Source organism: Chiloscyllium punctatum, chromosome 2 (genome assembly GCF_047496795.1).
Source record: "Chiloscyllium punctatum isolate Juve2018m chromosome 2, sChiPun1.3, whole genome shotgun sequence".
Lineage (NCBI taxonomy): Eukaryota > Metazoa > Chordata > Chondrichthyes > Orectolobiformes > Hemiscylliidae > Chiloscyllium > Chiloscyllium punctatum.
Genome location: NC_092740.1, coordinates 15305556 through 15324604, shown reverse-complemented (window position 1 = coordinate 15324604; position 19049 = coordinate 15305556). Strand labels below are relative to the sequence as shown.

At 41.1% G+C, this 19049-nt stretch overlaps 1 protein-coding gene across 4 annotated transcripts in view; it reads right to left on the bottom strand.

The window, feature by feature from the left end:
• Positions 1 to 734: 734 nt before the first annotated feature.
• The window catches only part of nop14 (NOP14 nucleolar protein homolog (yeast)), a 53194-nt gene continuing 34879 nt past the window's right edge, over positions 735 to 19049 (bottom strand). For all 4 annotated transcript variants that reach the window (XM_072593984.1, XM_072593993.1, XM_072594010.1 and 1 more), the window contains 9 exons: positions 18387 to 18472; positions 16379 to 16514; positions 15038 to 15139; positions 12064 to 12217; positions 10425 to 10584; positions 9573 to 9720; positions 6957 to 7075; positions 5440 to 5595; positions 735 to 1274 (listed from right to left, as the gene is read on the bottom strand). In XM_072593984.1, the coding sequence (XP_072450085.1) occupies positions 1175 to 1274; positions 5440 to 5595; positions 6957 to 7075; positions 9573 to 9720; positions 10425 to 10584; positions 12064 to 12217; positions 15038 to 15139; positions 16379 to 16514; positions 18387 to 18472 (1161 nt within the window). In that variant the 3' untranslated portion in view covers positions 735 to 1174. The remainder of the gene's footprint in view (positions 1275 to 5439; positions 5596 to 6956; positions 7076 to 9572; positions 9721 to 10424; positions 10585 to 12063; positions 12218 to 15037; positions 15140 to 16378; positions 16515 to 18386; positions 18473 to 19049) is intronic.

Here is a 19049-nt window from a genome sequence, read left to right as displayed (position 1 = left end):
AATGGTCTGTGGTAAAGATGCTTCACCACAGAACCATCTCTAACCATGATTAGGAAATGATTCTTAGAATGAAAACTGTGAATGCTCACAGTTTGAATTGGTTGGACCTTCACAGACACAAGGCCTGGGATACATGAGCCATTAAGCCATTCCTGATGAAGGGCTTTTGCCCGAAATGTCGATTTTCCTGCTCCTCGGATGCTGCCAGACTTGCTGTACTTTTCCAGCACCACTCTTAATCTTGACTCTGGTTTCCAGCATCTGCAGTCCTCACTTTTGCCTACATGAGCCATTAACTCAGCTCTCCTCTATTAGTTAGCGCAATGTGATAAAAACATCCACATTAGTGCAATACATCCCTGTTATTCACTGTTACATTTTCCATTCCCATATAAAATGCACGGTATTTGCACATACAATGTAAAGAAACAAGTGTACACAACCTGCAGCTTATCAGATGAGTTATTAATTTTTAAAGGTTTTGACTGAATCTGCCTTGCTTCTAAGTGCAGTCACCCAGTATGTTACTCCTGGGTCCAGCTCCAGAGTATCTGAATTAGCTGAACCAGAAGATATACAACATAATTATTATCGATCCTGAAAGATGCTCGGACCATTTTTGGAAAAGCCAGAACATGCTGGAAATGTGGAGAATGTATACCAACACAAATGAAGAAAATAAACACTGCTTTGAAACAGAAACGATGAGCTGCACAGATGTGCTGTCTGAGCTGTTTGCTGATTTGCGTATTTGTTGTCTTTATTCAAGATTTTCAACATTTGTACACTTTTAAAATTACATGTACTTCCATCAGATATAAAACCCACCTACAACAGTAACTTTAGGACAGTCACTAGGTGCTGTGCTGAGAGATATTTCAAGGTTAAGAGAGTGAATTGCTGGGAATCAGATTATGTAATATTCACTCCTGGAGTGAGTCATTAACTGGCTATTGGCTAAAATGTGTTAATGTTCGCAATAAACTATCATGGCCTATCATGGAGGAGGGTGTAGATTTGGCTAATGACTTTGCCAAATTCAATTCCACAGATCCCCATTGTGGAAATGTTTACTTTTGATTCTGAGACATTTCTCATGTCCAGCATTCATCCAGGTAGCAGCACCTCCTTGGTTAGAGACAGTGGCATTCTCTGCAGTGAAACGCTAAGGAAATCATAATTTCCACTTCTTTTTCTTCATGACTTTCCATTCACCTTCTTGAGTCGCTAGATTATGGAACAGCACCTTCACCTTCCTCTTCCTTTCTGCATCTCTGCAAAATTACAGTAGGCAAGAATGTCAGGTAGACTGCGATGAAAACAGCAATATGGACACTTGCCTTTATCAGTTATGGTATAAATTATAACAACAGGGAGCTGCACAGCAGCTTGTTTGGTTATAGCTGGAGTACTTGTTGCCACACTATTGGGAGGATGTGATTGCACCGGAGGGGGTGTGGAGAAGATTCCCCAATCTTTGACAGGGATGGAGTATTGGATGGGCATTGACAGGTTGGAAAGAGACAGGCTGGATAGAGGGCTTAATTTTAAGATGAAGAGCAGGAGGTTTATAAGAGATTGAGGAAAAATAAAATTTCCACCCAGAGCGTGTTACGACTTTGGAATGCACTGCCTTGGAAGGTAATGGAGGCTGGATACCTCAAGGTTTCTAAAGTACATGAATGAACACGTATCATTCAAGTCTATGGATCAAGTGCTAGAAAGTGTTTGTGGGGCTAGGTCAACACAGACTTAATGGGCATAAGGACCTCTTCTGCATTACATGACTACGACTAAGATGGTTATATTTTTTGAAAGTCAATTAGCTCATCTTCAGGACGTCTCAGCAGGTGTTCCTCAGGATTGTGGCCTTGGCCCAAACAGATGACCGTGGGCACAGCACGGTGGCTCAGTGGTTAGCACTGCTGCCTCACAGCACCAGGGACCCAGTTCAATTCCATTCTAGGGCGACTGTCTGTGTGGAGTTCGCACACTCTCCCGGTGTCTACGTGGGTTTCCTCTGGATGCTCCGGTTTCCTCCCACAGATATAAAAATGTGCAGGTCAGGTGAACCGGCCACATTAAATTGCCCATAGTGTTCAAGGGTGTGTAGGCTAGGTGCTTTAGTCAGGGATTGCTGAGGAAGGGCTTATGCCCGAAATGTCGATTCTCCTGCTCCTTTGATGCTGCCTGACCTGTTGCGCTTTTCCAGCAACACATTTTTAAGCTCTGATCTCCAGCATCTGCAGTCCTCACTTTCTCCCGCTTTAGTCAGGGTACATGTAGGGGAATGGGTCTGGGTGGGTTGTTCTTCGGAAGGTCAGTGTGGACTTGTTGGGCCAAAGGGCCAGTTTCCACACTGTAGGGATTCTATTCTGTGATAAAGCTGGGTGGGAGTGTGAATGCAGAGAGGCTTCAGTATGATTTGGACAAATTGTGTGAGTGGGCACACATAGCAGAGGAGGTATAATGTAGACAAATGTGAGGTTATCCACTTTGGTAGCAAAAACAGGAAGGCAGGTTATTAACGGAATGGCAATTGATTGAGAAAGGGGAAGGTGTAACGAGATTGGGGTATCCTTGTACACCAGTCACTAAAAGTACACGTGCTGTTCCGGATGGGGAGGGTAGCAAATAACTCTCATAGCAAGAGGATTGGAGTACGGGAGCAGGGGATTTCTTGCTGCAAGTGTATCATGTACAGTTTTGGCATTTCCTTAACAGAGGAAGGACACTCTGGATATGGAGGAGTGCAACAAATGTTCACCGCACTGATTCCTGGGATGGCAGCACTGACACAAAGGGAGACTGGACTGCCTAGGATTATATTCAGAATAATTATAAATGAGGGGCATTTCACAGACACCTAAAAAATTCTATTAGGATCAGTCAAGTTAAATGCAGCAAGGATGTTCCCAATGATCAGAGTCCATAACCAGGAGTCATGGTCACAGAATTCCTACTTCTCCAGTCTCATATTCCAGTGGTCCAATATCCAAAAATAAAACGCTTTCATATTCTAGCTAACTTACCCTCAAATTTCATCCTCTCCCCTCTTACTGCTTTTGTAGTTGTTGGTTTTTAAAGGCTTCCTAATTCTCTAGCTTCCCACTGATCTTCATCACATTGTATGCTTTCTCATTTCCTTTTATGTTGTCTCTGACTTCCCTTGTGAGCCATGGTTGCTTTCCCCTCGACGTAGCATGTCTCTTCTTCCTTGGGATGAATTTCTGCCGCGACTCTCGAATTACCCTCAGAAACTCCTGCCATTCCTGCTCCACTGTCTTCCCTGCTAGGCATCCCTTCCAATCAAGTCTGGCTCCCTCCCTCACGTCATTGTAGTTATATTTATTGATTATAATACCATTACATCGGACTCCACCTTCATCCACTCAAATTTCAGGGTGAATTCTAATATAATAATGGGCAATTTTAGTCTACATATAAATTTTAAGAATTAGATTGGCGGTCATTGCCAGATGAGGAGCTCATGGTATGACTGAGATAGTTTCTTAGAGTAACACATTCTGGAACCAACTAGCGAGGAGGTTATATTAGATTTTGTAGTGAGAAACTCTGGAACTCCCTGCCTCAGTAGGGGTGGAGAATACTTCACTGAATGATTTTAAGGTGGAGGTAGACAGATTCTTGTCGAACAAGGGAATTAAAGGTTGTCAGGGGTAGATGGGAATTTGGAACATCAATAGTTCAGCCATAATATCATTGAATGGCTGAGGAGTCTCAATGAGCTAAATGACCTACTGCTGCTTATGTTCATAACACTCTCCCTGACAGGGTTATGGATGCACCTACATGTTATGAAGTCGAAGGCGTGTACTGTACCTTTAAGAGAGAGTGAATGCTGTTCCGAACTGAGAGCTTACAAGCATCTGCATAAATGACTAGACGGCAGTGCCAGAGTGTATTGGAATATTGAAAATATGTAAGATTTGGCTGTGAAATGGATACCTAGGTTTTGGTTGCTGTTTTAATAACAATTTGAATTTAACCAATCAGTTTAAATTATGCCCTAGGATACTAAAACCCAACCGAATTTGAATTTATTGTTTTGCTAACATCAAACCAATGAGACAATCTTATGTTGGGAATATAAAAATGCCGGCATTTTGAAAATTGCAGACCGAGCAACTGCTACCAAGAGAGACCCAGGAAATTAGGAAACTACTCTATGTCAAAGGAACCTTTTCACATGAAACATATTTGCAGTGAAAAGAAAGATGACGATCCAGGGTGATCCTCAGCTAGAAGTCAGACAGACACTGAAGACAACACAATGCTGTGTGGTTTTGAAATTAAGTTGATGTAATTTTAATAAGTGTCTTTTTGGAACAGTATATCATTTTAGAGTTGGAGGCAGGTAATAAGCAGTTAACAGAAAGGGGGGTTTAGAGTTTTGAATAGTTGTTGTTTAATGTTCACTTTTAGAGTTTAAAAAAAATTACGTTATTTTCTTTAAATATTGGAATTTGGGAGTTCTGTCACTCATATTTTAATAGATTATGAGACGAGGTGAGGTGGGCTTTTCTGCATGTTTGGGTTTAAGTAACAGAGGGATTCACCTCCATATTGTAACATACATGACATGGACCACAATGGTTCAAGAGAGGAGGAGAATTAGGGATGGTCAATAAGTGCTGGCCTAGACAATGACACCATCACTTTGTGAAAGAACAAAAAGTTCTGAAAGGGACTGGGCTTCTCATCCAAAACCTCACTGGCCAGGGAGAAACCACACTCCACAGATTTAAGCATGTAATCTAGCTTGGGCTTCTAATGCAGTACTGAAGGATTACTTCAATACTGGAGGTGCCACTTTTCTGTTAAGCTTAAACTGAGGATCCCTCTATCCTCCTAAATTATATAAAAGATCTCCTGGCATTATTTCAAAGGAAACAAGTAAGTTTTCCCAGATGCCACATCCCAAAAAACAATATTTGTTGCCCATCCCTAATTGCTACTTAAACAGAGTGGCCTGCTACACTATTTCAGATAGTTAAGGGTCATTGATGATATGGGTCTGGAGTCACACATAAACCAAATTGGGCAAGGACAAAACGATGTCCTTCTTTGAAGGACATTAGTGAACCAGTTGTTTTAGAACAATTGATGAGAACGGTCATGGTCATGATCATTCCCAGATTTGAGTGGAACCAGCTGCTGTGATGGGATTTGAAGTTATAGCCCTGGCCTTTGCCTTACTAGTGCTTATGACATTACTGCTATGTCACTGTCTCCACAAAACTAGATGATCTGGTGATTTTCATGTTGCTGTTTGTGTATTTGTTCAAACTGACAACATTTCCCACAGTGCAACTGCAACCAATTACGCTGTCTTTGAAGCATAGCCAAAGAGTGACTGGGTGTTCAGTGTTTGTGAAGGGCAATGTTTTATTACAGAACCTATCAGTGCTTGCTTACCTTTCCATAATATCTGATAACTTCTGTCGGGCCAGAAACTGTGCATCTTTGCGGATTTCTCGAATAGCTCCTTTAAATTCCCGCTTGTGCTTATGGATGAGCCTCATTCGCTCTTTCTCTTGCCGGGTACCACCTCGTTTTCGCCCGTAATCGGAGCTGAAAGCACAAGCTTCAGACTTATTATTTTGAAAAGCTCCCACTGTTCCAATTTCCATTCCCCCACTCCCACACATGGCCTGCGAGGGTGTAGGAGGAGGGGGGAGATTCCAGGTGCACTCTCATGGGAGCCAGCCCTGGTAACTTTTCTTTGGCAATGAGCCTCAACCAGTCGATCTCAGCAGACACCCACAGAAGAATATGCTGGTCCCATTAGTATTCAGCGATAGAACCTTGCCTGGTGTTCTTCTCCCCAGTTACTATAGTAAGTTTTAGCATCTTTTTTGCTACTGTGGTTGAAATAATTTAACTTGACACAGATTTGTGACATCTCTGGGGAATGTTGACTCATTGAGACAATTCTTCACCATTTAATTGTTTAAGAGATCATTTGAATAAAAACAGAGGGAAAGAACTCTCCAATCTGAGATAGAAGTCTGCCTACTCCTGTTCTCATCACATTATTTCACTGATCTGAATTTAAACCTGAATGAACTCAAAGCCCTTCTTGTTTTTAAAGACTGATTTTGTGCAGTCCAGACTCTAGGGCCTAGCTCTACTATTGAGCTATTGTGCTTACACAAACAGTTCTGGCTCTGTGATCTAGGCAGCAAGTTCTTGGACTCCATTCTCATGCTCCCTAACTGCCAGGACAGGAAAGGTAAATTGATCAGCATTAACATGAACAGCTCATAGAGACCTGTCCCTCTGGATCTAACCCAGGCAATGTCAACGGACAAAACAGCTTATAGTTTCCACTTGAAACGTTATTCAAATCACTCCAACCTTTATGTGACACATATGCTCAATGGAAATCACCAGCTTCAGTTTGTAACTGTTCCCCTACCTTCATTTAAAAACTGGCAGATAATAAAAGACTTTTGAAGGACCCAGAAATCCATCTAATTCATCTGTTAGTTGCCTAACACAACTACCATGGAGTTGTTGATTAATTCTAGCAATCAATTAACTTCTGTTAGCTGGTCTACAGTAGACTTGGAAATGACATGAGAAAAAGCCCTCAGCAAGAGAGCTTTGGGAATCAAAGGCACTCAATTCATCCAAAGACTGCTATACTCAACAAGTCATATTTCAAATTATTCACTCATTGACTGTATCCCAAAATGTACTTTTCTGGAAGAATTTCCCTCACCTTCTTTTGAGATACTCACTTAACTACGATCAGTACAACCCCAGGAGTTCTTCTGTAGAGACTGGCCATTCACTTACTTATACAGACATCACACAATTTTGAAAATGTTATTAAGCTGTTCGATTTTCAGCAAGGCATGACTTAATTCATAATTTTTTCATGGGTTCCTGGACAACACTCAACATGATATGCAATTAAATAAACTTACACTTCCACTATTTTGGGTGTGAACATCTTTAAAGGGACTGGTTTCTTCTTTTCAAACTCAAGTGGCGTATAGGATGCTGGCCTCTCTTGCACTTCCGTTAGGACCTTGTGATATAACTCCTATACGTTAAGGGTAAGACCAGATTAAAAATTAACACCTGCATTGACATGGCATCCTTAAATTAGTATAACTTCCCAAGGCACTTCACAGGATCATTATCAGACACCGAGCGACCTTCCTACTTAGCACCTATATTGTAGTCGCTTTTTAACCTAGTATTTCACTTGGAAAGTTGTTGATGATTCTGAGGCTCAGAAAGCGTGTGCTAGGGGAAATTATAACTGAAAATGTTTAGAACGTATAATTAAAAAGCTTAGTCTTTAAGGAAATGAGAGAGGGATAGAGAAGCAGAGGAGTTGAGGAAGAAAATTGCAGAGCTTACGGCCTTACCACCATCGGCAGACCGACTGGAACTGGCAAGCTGCAAGAAGCCAAAATTGCAGAAGCACAGAGATCTAAGGTCTGTGGGACTGAAGGCGATCATAGAAGCTGGCAGTTGAAGCTATGTTTTATTCTATCTCTCTCTTATTAAGACATGAAATACCATCTTGGTTGCCTCACCCTTCCATTTCAAATGGATCAGCCAAATTACTTTTACACAGCAGGAGGCTGGAGGAACATAGAACTTATCGAACATTACAGTGCAGTACAGGCCATTCGGCCCTCGAACACAGCAAGGCAGGCAGCATCAGGAGGCTGGGGGAACACAGCAAGGCAGGCAGCATCAGGAGGTGGAGAAGGGTTACACCCGAAATGTCGACTTCTCCACCTCCTGATGCTGCCTGACTTGCTGTGTTCTTACAGCCACCTGCCTGTGTATTTGGGATCCCAGCATCTGCAGTTCTTTTGTCACTAAGCAAATTATCTTACACCAGCAGATGAAAGGAGGTAAGAGCTTTCAGTCAGAATTTCTCAGTTATTTGTCACAGTGGGAATTCCCACTTCCATATTTCTAAATAGTTGTGTCAGAATTATTTTCTGATGTTGAGACAATGTTAGGGCTCTTCATGCAAGGAAAGAGAAGGCTGAGAGTGACCTAATAGTGGTCTTCTAGGATTACAACAGGGTTTTTAAAATGTTTAATCACTTGTGAAGTGTTGATGTTGCTGGCTAGGCAAGCATTCATTTCCCACTGTCCTTGAGAAAGTGATGAAGAACAGCCACTTTTACTGCTGCAGTCCAAGTACAACCATAGTGGCTGTTAGGGAGGCATTTCCAGGCTTTTGGATTCAGCAACAAAGGTCAAGAGAACAGAGAAACAGATCCAATTTTCAACATAGATGTTGCTTAGAAACAGAGGAAATAGGAGGAGTAGACCATTCAGCCCATCAAGTCTGTCCTGACATTCAAACAAGTTATGGTTAATGATCCACCCTGTTTCTCTACTAGCCAAACACCTCTTGATATTATTAGTATCCAGAAATCTATTGATGATGGTCTTGAACACAATCTGTTGAGCCGCTACAGCCCCCTGTAAAGAATTTCAAAGATTTAATACCCTCTGTAAGCAGTTCACCTCAATCTTAAACAGTCTGGCTCTTAATCTTGGACTACATTCCTCTGTGCTACACTCACCAGCCACAGAAAACACTCAATACATATCACCCTATAAGATTTCAGTAAGTTTCAATGACGTCAACCTTCATTTTTTTGAGGGGAACGTGCAGAGGTGGTATTCCTATGCACCTGCTGCCCTCGTCCTTCCGGGTTTTCGAGGTGATGGGTTTAAAGGGAGCTTGGTTCATTTGTGCAGTGTACCTTGCAGATGGTATGTACTGGTTCCATTATTGTTGGCGGTGGAGGCATTGATTGCTGAACGGAGTGGATGTAGTGCCATCAAAAGGGTAGTTGGTGTCAGGTTTCTTGAGTATTGCTGGAACTGCACTCACCCAGGCAAATGGAGGGTACTCCATTCTCCTCCTGACTTGTAACTTGAGGATGGTGGATGGACTGTGGGAGATGAGTTACATGCTTCAGAATTCTCACCACCTCACCTGCTCTTGAAGGTACGGTCTTCATTTGGCTGGGTAACTCCCAGGATGTTGATAGTGGGGATTCAGTAACAGTTTCAGAGGGAGGTGGTTTGACTCTCTCTTATCGTCCATGGTCATTACTAGGGTAGACATAGAAATTGCCTCGTGTGGGGGGGTCAATATTATGGTTCATAAATATAAAATGGTCACTAATGAATCTAATTCAGGTACTTCAGGTGGAGCCTCTTTAACCAGAGTGTAATGAGAATGCAGAATTCAGTAAGTGGTTGAGACAGGTAGCACAGATACTTTACTCAAGAAGAAGGTGGATTAGCATGAGGGAGAAATAAATAGAAGGATTATTGATAAAATCAGATGAAGTGGGTAGGTGGGATTAGGGAGTTTGGCGTGAGTCATTAACACTGACATAGGCCAGTTAACACAAGAAATAGAATTATGCCAAATGGTCTGTTTCGGTATGTAAATTCTATATGACAAAATTTTTTACATTACTTACAGTGTGGAAATGCTGTCTAACAGGTGACAACACAAAAAATATCTGGACCAAGAACCAAGTTCCTACCTGGAGCTGAGCTGGGTAATCACTCACAGGTAGATGTGAGGTAAGAAGCATTTCCAGTGGATTAATTATTTCCCGAAATGAAGGTAATGACCTATACAAGGAGGCACATCGCTTGCACAGGTTAAGACACAAGGCTATGCAGGAGAACCTAAAGCAGAAGTTAAAGAAAATCCAATAAATCGTACACATTATTCAAGTGACAAGTCTGTTTACTCCTTAGTGGATTACAGCAGCTTTCCAGCACTGAAATACATTTATCGTTCACTTTCTCACTGATATTTTCCCTCATCTTTCCCAGGGGATAAACAATTAGTTGGTTCTAAAAGGATCAGGAGGTACAGAGGATTTATTGTACTGCCCAGATTGATAGCCTGTATACCGTCAAAGTTCGCACATGAACTATGGTCATTTGGGAGGGGAACCTTTGAGTGACTACTTTTTGAGAAACAGAATCTCCGCACCTTCATGGCAGGTATAAAAACATGAAAGGGATGAGAAGACAGTCAATCATTGAAATTTACAGAACATGAGTTGGCGACTCAGACCATCATACCTGAGCCATTTGAGTCAGCTAGTCCATTTGGGCAGATGAATGAGACTTCCTACATAGCTTCAAAATTTTTTTCCCTTCCCAGTGTTCATTTAATTTGATTTTCAAAATTATTATTGAATTTACTTCCATCACTCTTTAGTGCAGCACATTTCAAATCGTAATAATTGTTAAAAGAAACTCTCATTCTTGTGTCAATTATTTTAAGTAATTGTTCGCTGGTTACCAATTCCTACCACCTCCTCACCATCAATTTGTGATAAAGTAATTGCCTGAGCAATGAAGTGCAGGTTACTACTCACTTGAAGTTCACTGTTTGTGATTCATCCTGCTGTTCCACCCTCTGTATCTGGGTAATTGGCAAAGGCTTCATTTCCCATGATTTGGCAGCCATTTTATCTTTCACCACCATCAGGTCAGAGGATTTTGCAGATGGTTTAAAAGGTGGCACCAGAGTGTACCCTGTAGTGAGCAATTAAGACACACCGGAATCAAGAGAATGCAGCATTTGTGGCTACCTGCCTTTCTGTCCCCACCTGCAGACAGTGGCTAATGTTTGGACCTTCTTCGAAACAGGCACAAATGTGAACAGGAAGACTGTGCAACATATGTAAATTTCTTGGATTTGACACTGCCTTGTTTCCAAAGAAAAAAGTAGAGATTGACTGAGTCTTGACACACTCAATGTCTTACAGAGAAATTAACTGATTTTTTTCCCTCATCTCTATGAATTGCGAATTAATGCTGAATGGTAATTGCAGGGCACTAATAAACTATATTCATCCCTGTTAGGGTGAAATGTTATTTCTCTGTCTCCCAAGAGATCTATAGTTCATTATTTTACCCTTTTATCTGAGACATCACTTCTTCACCATTTCCTGTTAACAAGAGATTTATATTTGCTAACAAAAGCTATATTTTTACTTAAAAATCATCCACAATCTAACTTTTTTGGGAATGAGCAAATCAACCATTTTATTGGTTATGGCATAAGTCTACAAGGTATTTATACGTTCAAAGAAAGCAAAATCTTTATATTAGAAGATTAAAGCAAATGTTATTTATATGTGTGTACACACACACACACACACGAAGAAGGGTAAAAAGATTTCTGCTTGAAGTGTAATGAATCATCAAGAGGCAAACTGCATTTGTCCTGCAAAGAGAATGCTTGCTCATTTCTGGTCAAAATGATTAATATATTGCTCATTGCAAAATCTTTCATGAATGAGTGCAAGTCAGCAGCATTTTCGAACATAATTTAGAAAAAATAATTGCAATAAATATATTTCTGAAAACCTAGTTTGGTTCAATTGATCAAACTTAACTACAAGTTCTGAAGAAAACGTTAACTCTGCTTTGTCCCCACAGATGCTGTCAGACCTGCTGTGTTTTTCCAGCGATTCTGTTTTTTAAAAAAATATAATCAGCTTAATTCAGTCTAGTTTGGAATTGATTAAAATAACTTACGAGTCACAAAATAACTTGGCAGACCACTTACTAGCTATATCTGAAGCACCTGACCCAACGTGCTGTTTTCTCTCTACAGATGCTGTCAAACCTGCTGAGTTTCACCAGCAATTTTGTTTCAGATTTCCAGCATCCGTTTTGTTTTATTATTCTAGCTATGTTGATGTACCATATGCTCAGTTCTTTAATATATTTTAAGAAATGTGAAAGATTGAGGGGCTTTATGATATTTATATGCTGTTCAACTGATAGGTCTGTAAATGGATGCAATTAGCAAAAGGTCATAATGGTTTTTAATTGATTTCTTGGCATGACCAGTTAGAGCAAGCTTACATTTTTTTTCAACTAGCACAAAAGGTTGAGGAAGCATAACCTGTACTGGATGTAATTCACACTTTTGTACTGTTTTAGCTGATTTTAAATGAAGCTAGTAAAACTCCAAGTCAAAGACTCTTACACAGACAAACATACCCAAGGTGCTTTTGTTAGGTACTGCCATGTGAAGAATTCCCAAAAGGAAGTTGATAACCTCAGGAATCAGCCTCTTTGAGAGTGAAACATAATCCAGGAAGAGGCAGCACACAAACAGTCCAGCAGCAACATCCCGCAGTAAGGTGACAGAGCACTGTTTACATAAAATATCAACAAATACAAGATGGTAAGTTTAAGATTATATATAGGCAACACTATTTGTGTAATATTGCCAGGGCAATAGAAGTTTCAGAGAGGAGAGAAAAGTGGACAGAGAAAAGGTAAAGAAAGACAGGAGGTGTCTGCTCTCATTCTTGAGAAACAATAAGCATATTTTCAGAGAGTAATTAAATCAGTCCTATTTCCCGGTTTTTATCCTTCAAATATGTATCCTATTTCCTTCTGAACGTCACAATTGAATCTGCTTTCACCACCCTTTCAGACAGCAGATTCCAGCTCATCACAGCTGGCTGTGTACTAAACAACTGTGCTGAGCTATTCTCTGGTTCTTGAACCAAGGAGCTTAAATCTGTGGCCTTTGCTGGGCTAAGTTAACTTTCTTTATCCTTAACCAATATATTCTTATCAGTTTAAGAGTTCCTTTAATACGGAGCAAACACAAGGAATATTTCTCCCCCACAGTCAGCTGATCATTAGGGGGACTGAACTGAAACATGCAAGACCAGTGGCAGATTAAAAAAAAACACAACAGGCTAACAAAACTTTATATGGTGCAAACAAGGCATTGAAAGTTAATTGTACTAGAATCCAAAAGCAGCAAAACTAGCTACTTTCATAAACAGAGACAGCAAAACCAGAGGCCATAGGTTACTTGGTGAAAGGACAAAGGGGAGCTAGTTTTCAGCCAGACAGTGGAGGTCAGGCATTCACTGCCTGCGAGGGTGGTAGAGGTAGAAATCACTATTACATTTAGGGAAAAGCATTTGGTAAGACACTGGAAGTGCTGTAACCTACATGGCTATCGATCAAAACCTGGAAGGTGGAATTAGACTGGAAAGCTCTTTTGTAGCTATCAAAATATAATGTTCATGAGCTGTGTTAAATCTACATATAACCATAATGGGACCGCCACAGTACCTAAGTGATCTGTGCATACTTGGTCTGTGTCTTACATAAAAGGATTCAGAGGCAAGGACAAGGTACAAAAAGATACCAATGCATGATGCCACAACCAAAAGGCTATGCTCACCAGCAAAGACTAAATAAGCTGGAGGTATTTTTTCTAAGAGAAAGAATCTGGAAGATGATTTGTAGGTGCCGGAGTTGGACTGGGGTGTACAAAGTTAAAAGTCACATAGCACCTGGTTATAGTCCAACAGGTTTATTTGGAAGCACTAGTTTTCGGAGCGCTGCTCCTTCATCAGGTGGTTGTGGAATCTGAAAGAGGTCTTAAAAATCAATAAAGGGTTTGATAGGTTAGAAGACGACAGACAAGATCTTATGTTCATGTGTTTAGGGCAGGACCATTTATACCTGGAAATTGGAAACAAAAACAGAAATTGTTGGAGAACGTCAACAGGTCTGGCAACATCTGTGGAGAGAAATCAGAGTTAATGTTTCGGATCCAGTGACGCTTCTTCAGATCTGCCAGACCTGATGAGATTTTTCAGAACTTTTTGGTTTTGATTCAACTATTCTATAACCATTAAGGGAATGCGGGCTTTGCTTAATGAGCAAGCCTTTATTGTTCACCTCTAATTGCCCTTGAGAAGTCGGTGGTGAGTGTAGTCGATTTGTTGTAGAAACACCCATAGTGTTGCCAAGAAGGTAGTTAAGGACAATGATGTAGCTCGAGTGAAGGAACTGCAATATATTTTCAAGACAAAGTGGTAACTGGCTTGGATAGAACTTGAAGTGGTAGTATTTCCATGCATCTGCTGCCCATGTCCTTTTGGATGCCAGACATTGTGGCTTTGAAAGATGTTGTCTAAGGAGTTAATCATTACAGTGCATCTTATAGATGGTATACACTACTGTCATTGTATACCCATAGTGGAGGGAGTGAATGTGCTTGTGGTGCCAATCAAGCAGGCTGCTTTGAATTGGATTGTGCTAAGTTTCTTGAGTGTTGCTGGAATTACACTCATGCAGGCAAATGGAGAGTATTTCATCACACTCCTGACTTGTGCCTTGTAGATGTAGACAGGCTTTAGTGAATCAGCTGAGTTACTCGCTGCAGGATTCCTAGTCTCTGACCTGTTCTTGTAGCCACGGTATTTATATGACGTGTCCAATTCAGTTTCTGGTTAATGTAACCCCCCCCCAGGAAATTGATAGTGTGGGAATCAGGGATGGAAATGCCAACAAATGTCAAGGTGTGATTGTTAGTTTCTCACAATCTAACATTGCGTTGTGTGGCATTATCCCGTGCTTAATGGAACAGATCTAGCATTCAAAAATGGGCACCCATGACACACTGTTGACTATCAGCAGCAGCACTGTAAACCAAGACAATCTACAACCTCACAGCATGGTATATGCCCACCCTCATCTTTACCATTAAACCCACGGGGTTCTGAGAAGAGGTCAGGAAGGCACACCAGGAACAGCTCCAGGCAGATATAAAAATGAGGTAACACAGGATTACTTGCATGCAAACAGCATTCAGTGCAAATGATAGACAAGGCTAGATAATCCCAAAAACAACAGACCAGATCTAAACTGTGCAGTCTAAATTAGGGGCTATAAATATGAGGTAGTCAAGAATAAATCCAACAAGAAATGTAAGAAAAGCTTTTCTACCCAGACAGAAGAATTAGTTAAGGTGAACAGCCAGAATGTTTTTAAGTGGAAGCTGGATCAATACATGAGGGAGAAATTAGAAGAATATGTTGAGGTGAAGAAAGTGGTCAGGAAGCTTTGATGCAAAATAGATACTCGCATAATGAAGCCAACAGCCTATTTTTATGTGGTAAAGTTTATGAACAGAGTAAGTGCAAATCCTTGTACCTACCTTGGTGACTATCTGACTCATGTACACCAGCGCAGGGGTCACCACTACGTGTCGGAAATCAGAGGTGGGGAACAGAGCTCCTGCAATCTTTATGTAAAGCAGCTGAAAGGAAATCCAAACACTGCATCAATGATAGAAACTCATGGTGGTATCAAATTTCTATTGCTGCATTCATCCAGAAGCTGATGAAGCAGCATGAGCAGCCTTTTTCCTTTAATGGGATGTGGGTGTTACTGGCAAGCCTAGCATTTGTTCCCTATCCCTAACTGCTCTTGAACTGATTGACTTGCTCAGCCATTTTAGGAGGTAGTTAAGAGCCAACCACATTATCGTGGATCTGGAGTCACGTGTAGGTCAGGCCAGATAATGGCTGACTTCCTTCCCTGAAGGACAATGGGAAACCAGGTGGGCTTATTCATGCTAGTTTCGTGACACTATCACTGACATGAGCCCTCAATCCAAAACTTTTATTACTTTAATTTATATGCCACCAGCTGCCACTGTGGGGTTTGAATCCATATACCCAACATTAGCCTGGGACTCATTGCTGAGTTACTGCAGGATAAGGATTTATACCCATTTCTTTCATTGTCATTTTGTTCCCACTCTGTTACACGTAATTTTTTTTACAAGATTGGTGTGCTATAGGACTGCATCTTTTTAACTTAGGATTTAAAGAGTAATGAATGAAGTCATGTGACCTGTACTGAATCCTGCTTACAGCAACCCTGGAATGTTTGAGTTTTAAAGATTAAAGTGGGGGTCAGGGCTTTTTACTGGAAGGTGCCTCAGGCACTCACTCCCGTGAACAATGGCCTTAACATACGTGTTGATGGTGGATAAATTGTTAGTCTCCAAAGTTGCAAGAAGATGCTTGCAATAAAAACAGAAATGCTGCAGAAAGTTAGCAGGTCTGGCAGCATCTGTGGACAGAAAGCAGAGTTAATGTTTCAGGTTCAGTGACCCTGCTTCAGAACCTTTCTCAAGAAGGACGACTGGACCCAAAACGTTAACTGTTTTTCACTCCAACGATGCCACCAGACCTGTTAATTTTCCAGCAATTTCTGTCTTTGCATCAGATTTCCAGCACCCACAATTCTTTGGGTTTTTTAAGACAATTATAAACTGGACAAAAGCAACATCAATTCACTCCACAGAGTGATCAAGACAGAACTGGATTGTGGAGGCCAAACAATTTGAAGTCATGCAAGCGGCAGATAGATGGTGTGCAGAATGGATAATTTTAATGGAAGGATTAGTTAGATAGGTCAGTATTGCTTACCGTGGTAATTAAGGAACCTAACTGCAATATATTGACTGCTTTCGTGCTGATTTTCATACCTTATCTAATCCAGGAAATGAAGCCCGACCTTTGACTTGCAGCTGGTTTTCTAGTTCCTGCATACTTTGTCGAAGGGTTGATTGAACACAGCTGCAAGCAGCTTCAGGGAATAATTGCGACAGTTCATATAACTCGCTGCAAAAGGAAAAGAAGAAACTGACATGAACAGAGCCCTGAGGTGTGTAATATTAACATTTCTCGATAATGGTCTTCCTTTTCATTAAATTTTGACACTCATTTCAACTACTTCTTGGCATCCAGTTAAACATAATTTGGTGCCCAAGTATAACTCAGCAACTTTGTGTCAGTAGTTCAGTTGGTCACACTCTTACCCGGAAACACCGACACTCCTGCTCCTCAGATGCAGCCTGACCTGCTGTACTTTGCCAGTACCATACTTTTCGATTCCGTAGTCTTACCTCAGTCAGAAGGTCGTGGATTCAAGGCCTACTTTAGAGGCTTGAGTACAAAGCTTGGGCTGGCACTGCACTGCAGTACTGAGGGGGTCGCTGCATTGTCAAAGGTGTTGGCTTTTTAGATGAGACATTTAACACTCACTAAGATGAGGTTTAAAGATTCTATGGCACTATTTTGAACAGTAGGCAGGTTATCCGCAGTATACTGAACCTATATTAATGAGATAAATGTCTGTTTCTGTGCAGAAAAATTCTTTGGATGTGGATGTTGCTAGCTGGACCAGCATTTAGTATCCATCGGTATTGCCCTTGACCCAGTGGCATTGTGCTGTCTTTGCACTCATTTTGTGTAAGTACAGCATCAGTGCAGGAAGAGAGTTCCAGGATTCTGATGAATTGACACTGAAAGAACAGGGATTTACTTCCAAGGGTGAGGAGTGTTTTGGAGGGGAACTTGCAAGTGGTGTGATCCCATGTTATGTGCCTTGCCCAGTGATAGTGGTTGCGGGTTTGGAAGATGTTGTCTCAGGACCAAGGGTAAATTTCTGCAGTGGTACTTAGAGGTAGTAGACACTGCTGCTACTGAGCCTCACTGGAAGGGACTGAAGTTTGTAGATGAGATGTCAATCAAGGGGGCTGCTTTTTCCTGGATGGGGTCAAGCTTCTTGAGTGTTGTTAGAGCTGCACTCATCAGACTAATGGGAAGTATTCCATAAAAATCCTGACTTGTGCCCTGTAGATGGTGGACAGGTTTTGGGGATTCAGGGGGAAGAGTTACTCACTGTAGGATTCCTGGCTTTTGACATTCGCCTTGTAGCCACTCTAAATGGTGAGACCAGTTCAGTTTCTGAACAATAATAATCCCCAGGAAATTGATAGTGGGGCAGTGGGGATCAGTGATGGTAATATAATTATGGTTAGATTCTTTTTTTCTTGAAAATGGTTATTACCTGGCACTTGTATTGACATAAGGTTTACTTGCTACTTGTCAGCCCACACCTGGATATTGCCCAGGTTTTGCTGCATTTGGATATGGACTGCTTCAGTGTCTGAGGAGTTGCAAATGATGCTGAACATTATGCAGTCATCAGTGAACATCCTCACTTCTGACATCAGGAAGGGAAGGCTATTTATGAAGCAGCTGAAGATGCCTAGGACACTACCCTGAGGAACTCCAGAAGAGATGGTCTGGAGTTTAGATGACTGACCGCCAAGAACCATATCCATCCTCCTTTATGCCAGGCAGCATTTTAAGGATTATATATACTGGTCAGGCCATTAGGGATAGCTCTGTGGGATCTTTTAAATCCACCCGAGTGGACAGAAGAATTTAACATCTCACCTGAATGTATTGCATCAACGATTGTGCAGCACTCCTGCAGTAATATTACCACTGTCATTTGACTATCTAACCTCCATGTCCACATCAATTCTAAAAATATTAAATTTTAAACCAAACCCAATAATATCAAAACACTGAAGTCTCTGGAAATTTGAAGAGTTCTAACATAGGATTGATGCTTAAAGATAGAAACATGCATTTAAAATCTCAAAAATAAAAAAAAAGTCCTTAAAACTGTATGATATTTACGGCACCATCTTGTCAATTGTCTTCAGTTCTGCTGGCTGCCTGGTTGCCAGTTCCCCAATATATTCCCACAGGAAACCAAATAGCTTCTGCCAACAGAAAAAACATATATAGTTGATGGATAGAGAGATGGTAGTGGGGAGATCCGGATGTCATCAACATACACATGTGAAATCTACCTCTGTTTCTTGACACTATCATTAAGGGGCAGCATAATGGGGCAAGGACTCTGATTAACTGGCGGATGTGGCGAGACTTCACAAACAAGACGATTGTTCCCCACTGAGAAACTCAAAAAAGTAACAAAATATTAATAAAAGGAATCACTTGCCCCACCAGAACTACTGGGGAAGGCAGCAGTCAGATGCTTGCATGGAGGATGAACAGTGGCGGGAAGAGCCGCCAAATGTCCTGTTTCTGTGCTGTAAACTGCAAAATGATACTTGATTATAGTGGAATCATGAAGGATGATAAATGTGATTTTATTCAACACAACCAGAGAAATTTACAGCATGAGGACACTATTCAACACATCGTATCTGGTGTCAGCTCTTTGAGTGATCGTACCAGATAAACACCCACAGATGCGTGCTCACTATATTACCCAATATGTCTTGGTATATTTTAAATGCTTATCCAATATGCTCTTAAAAGGTAGTCTGCGCT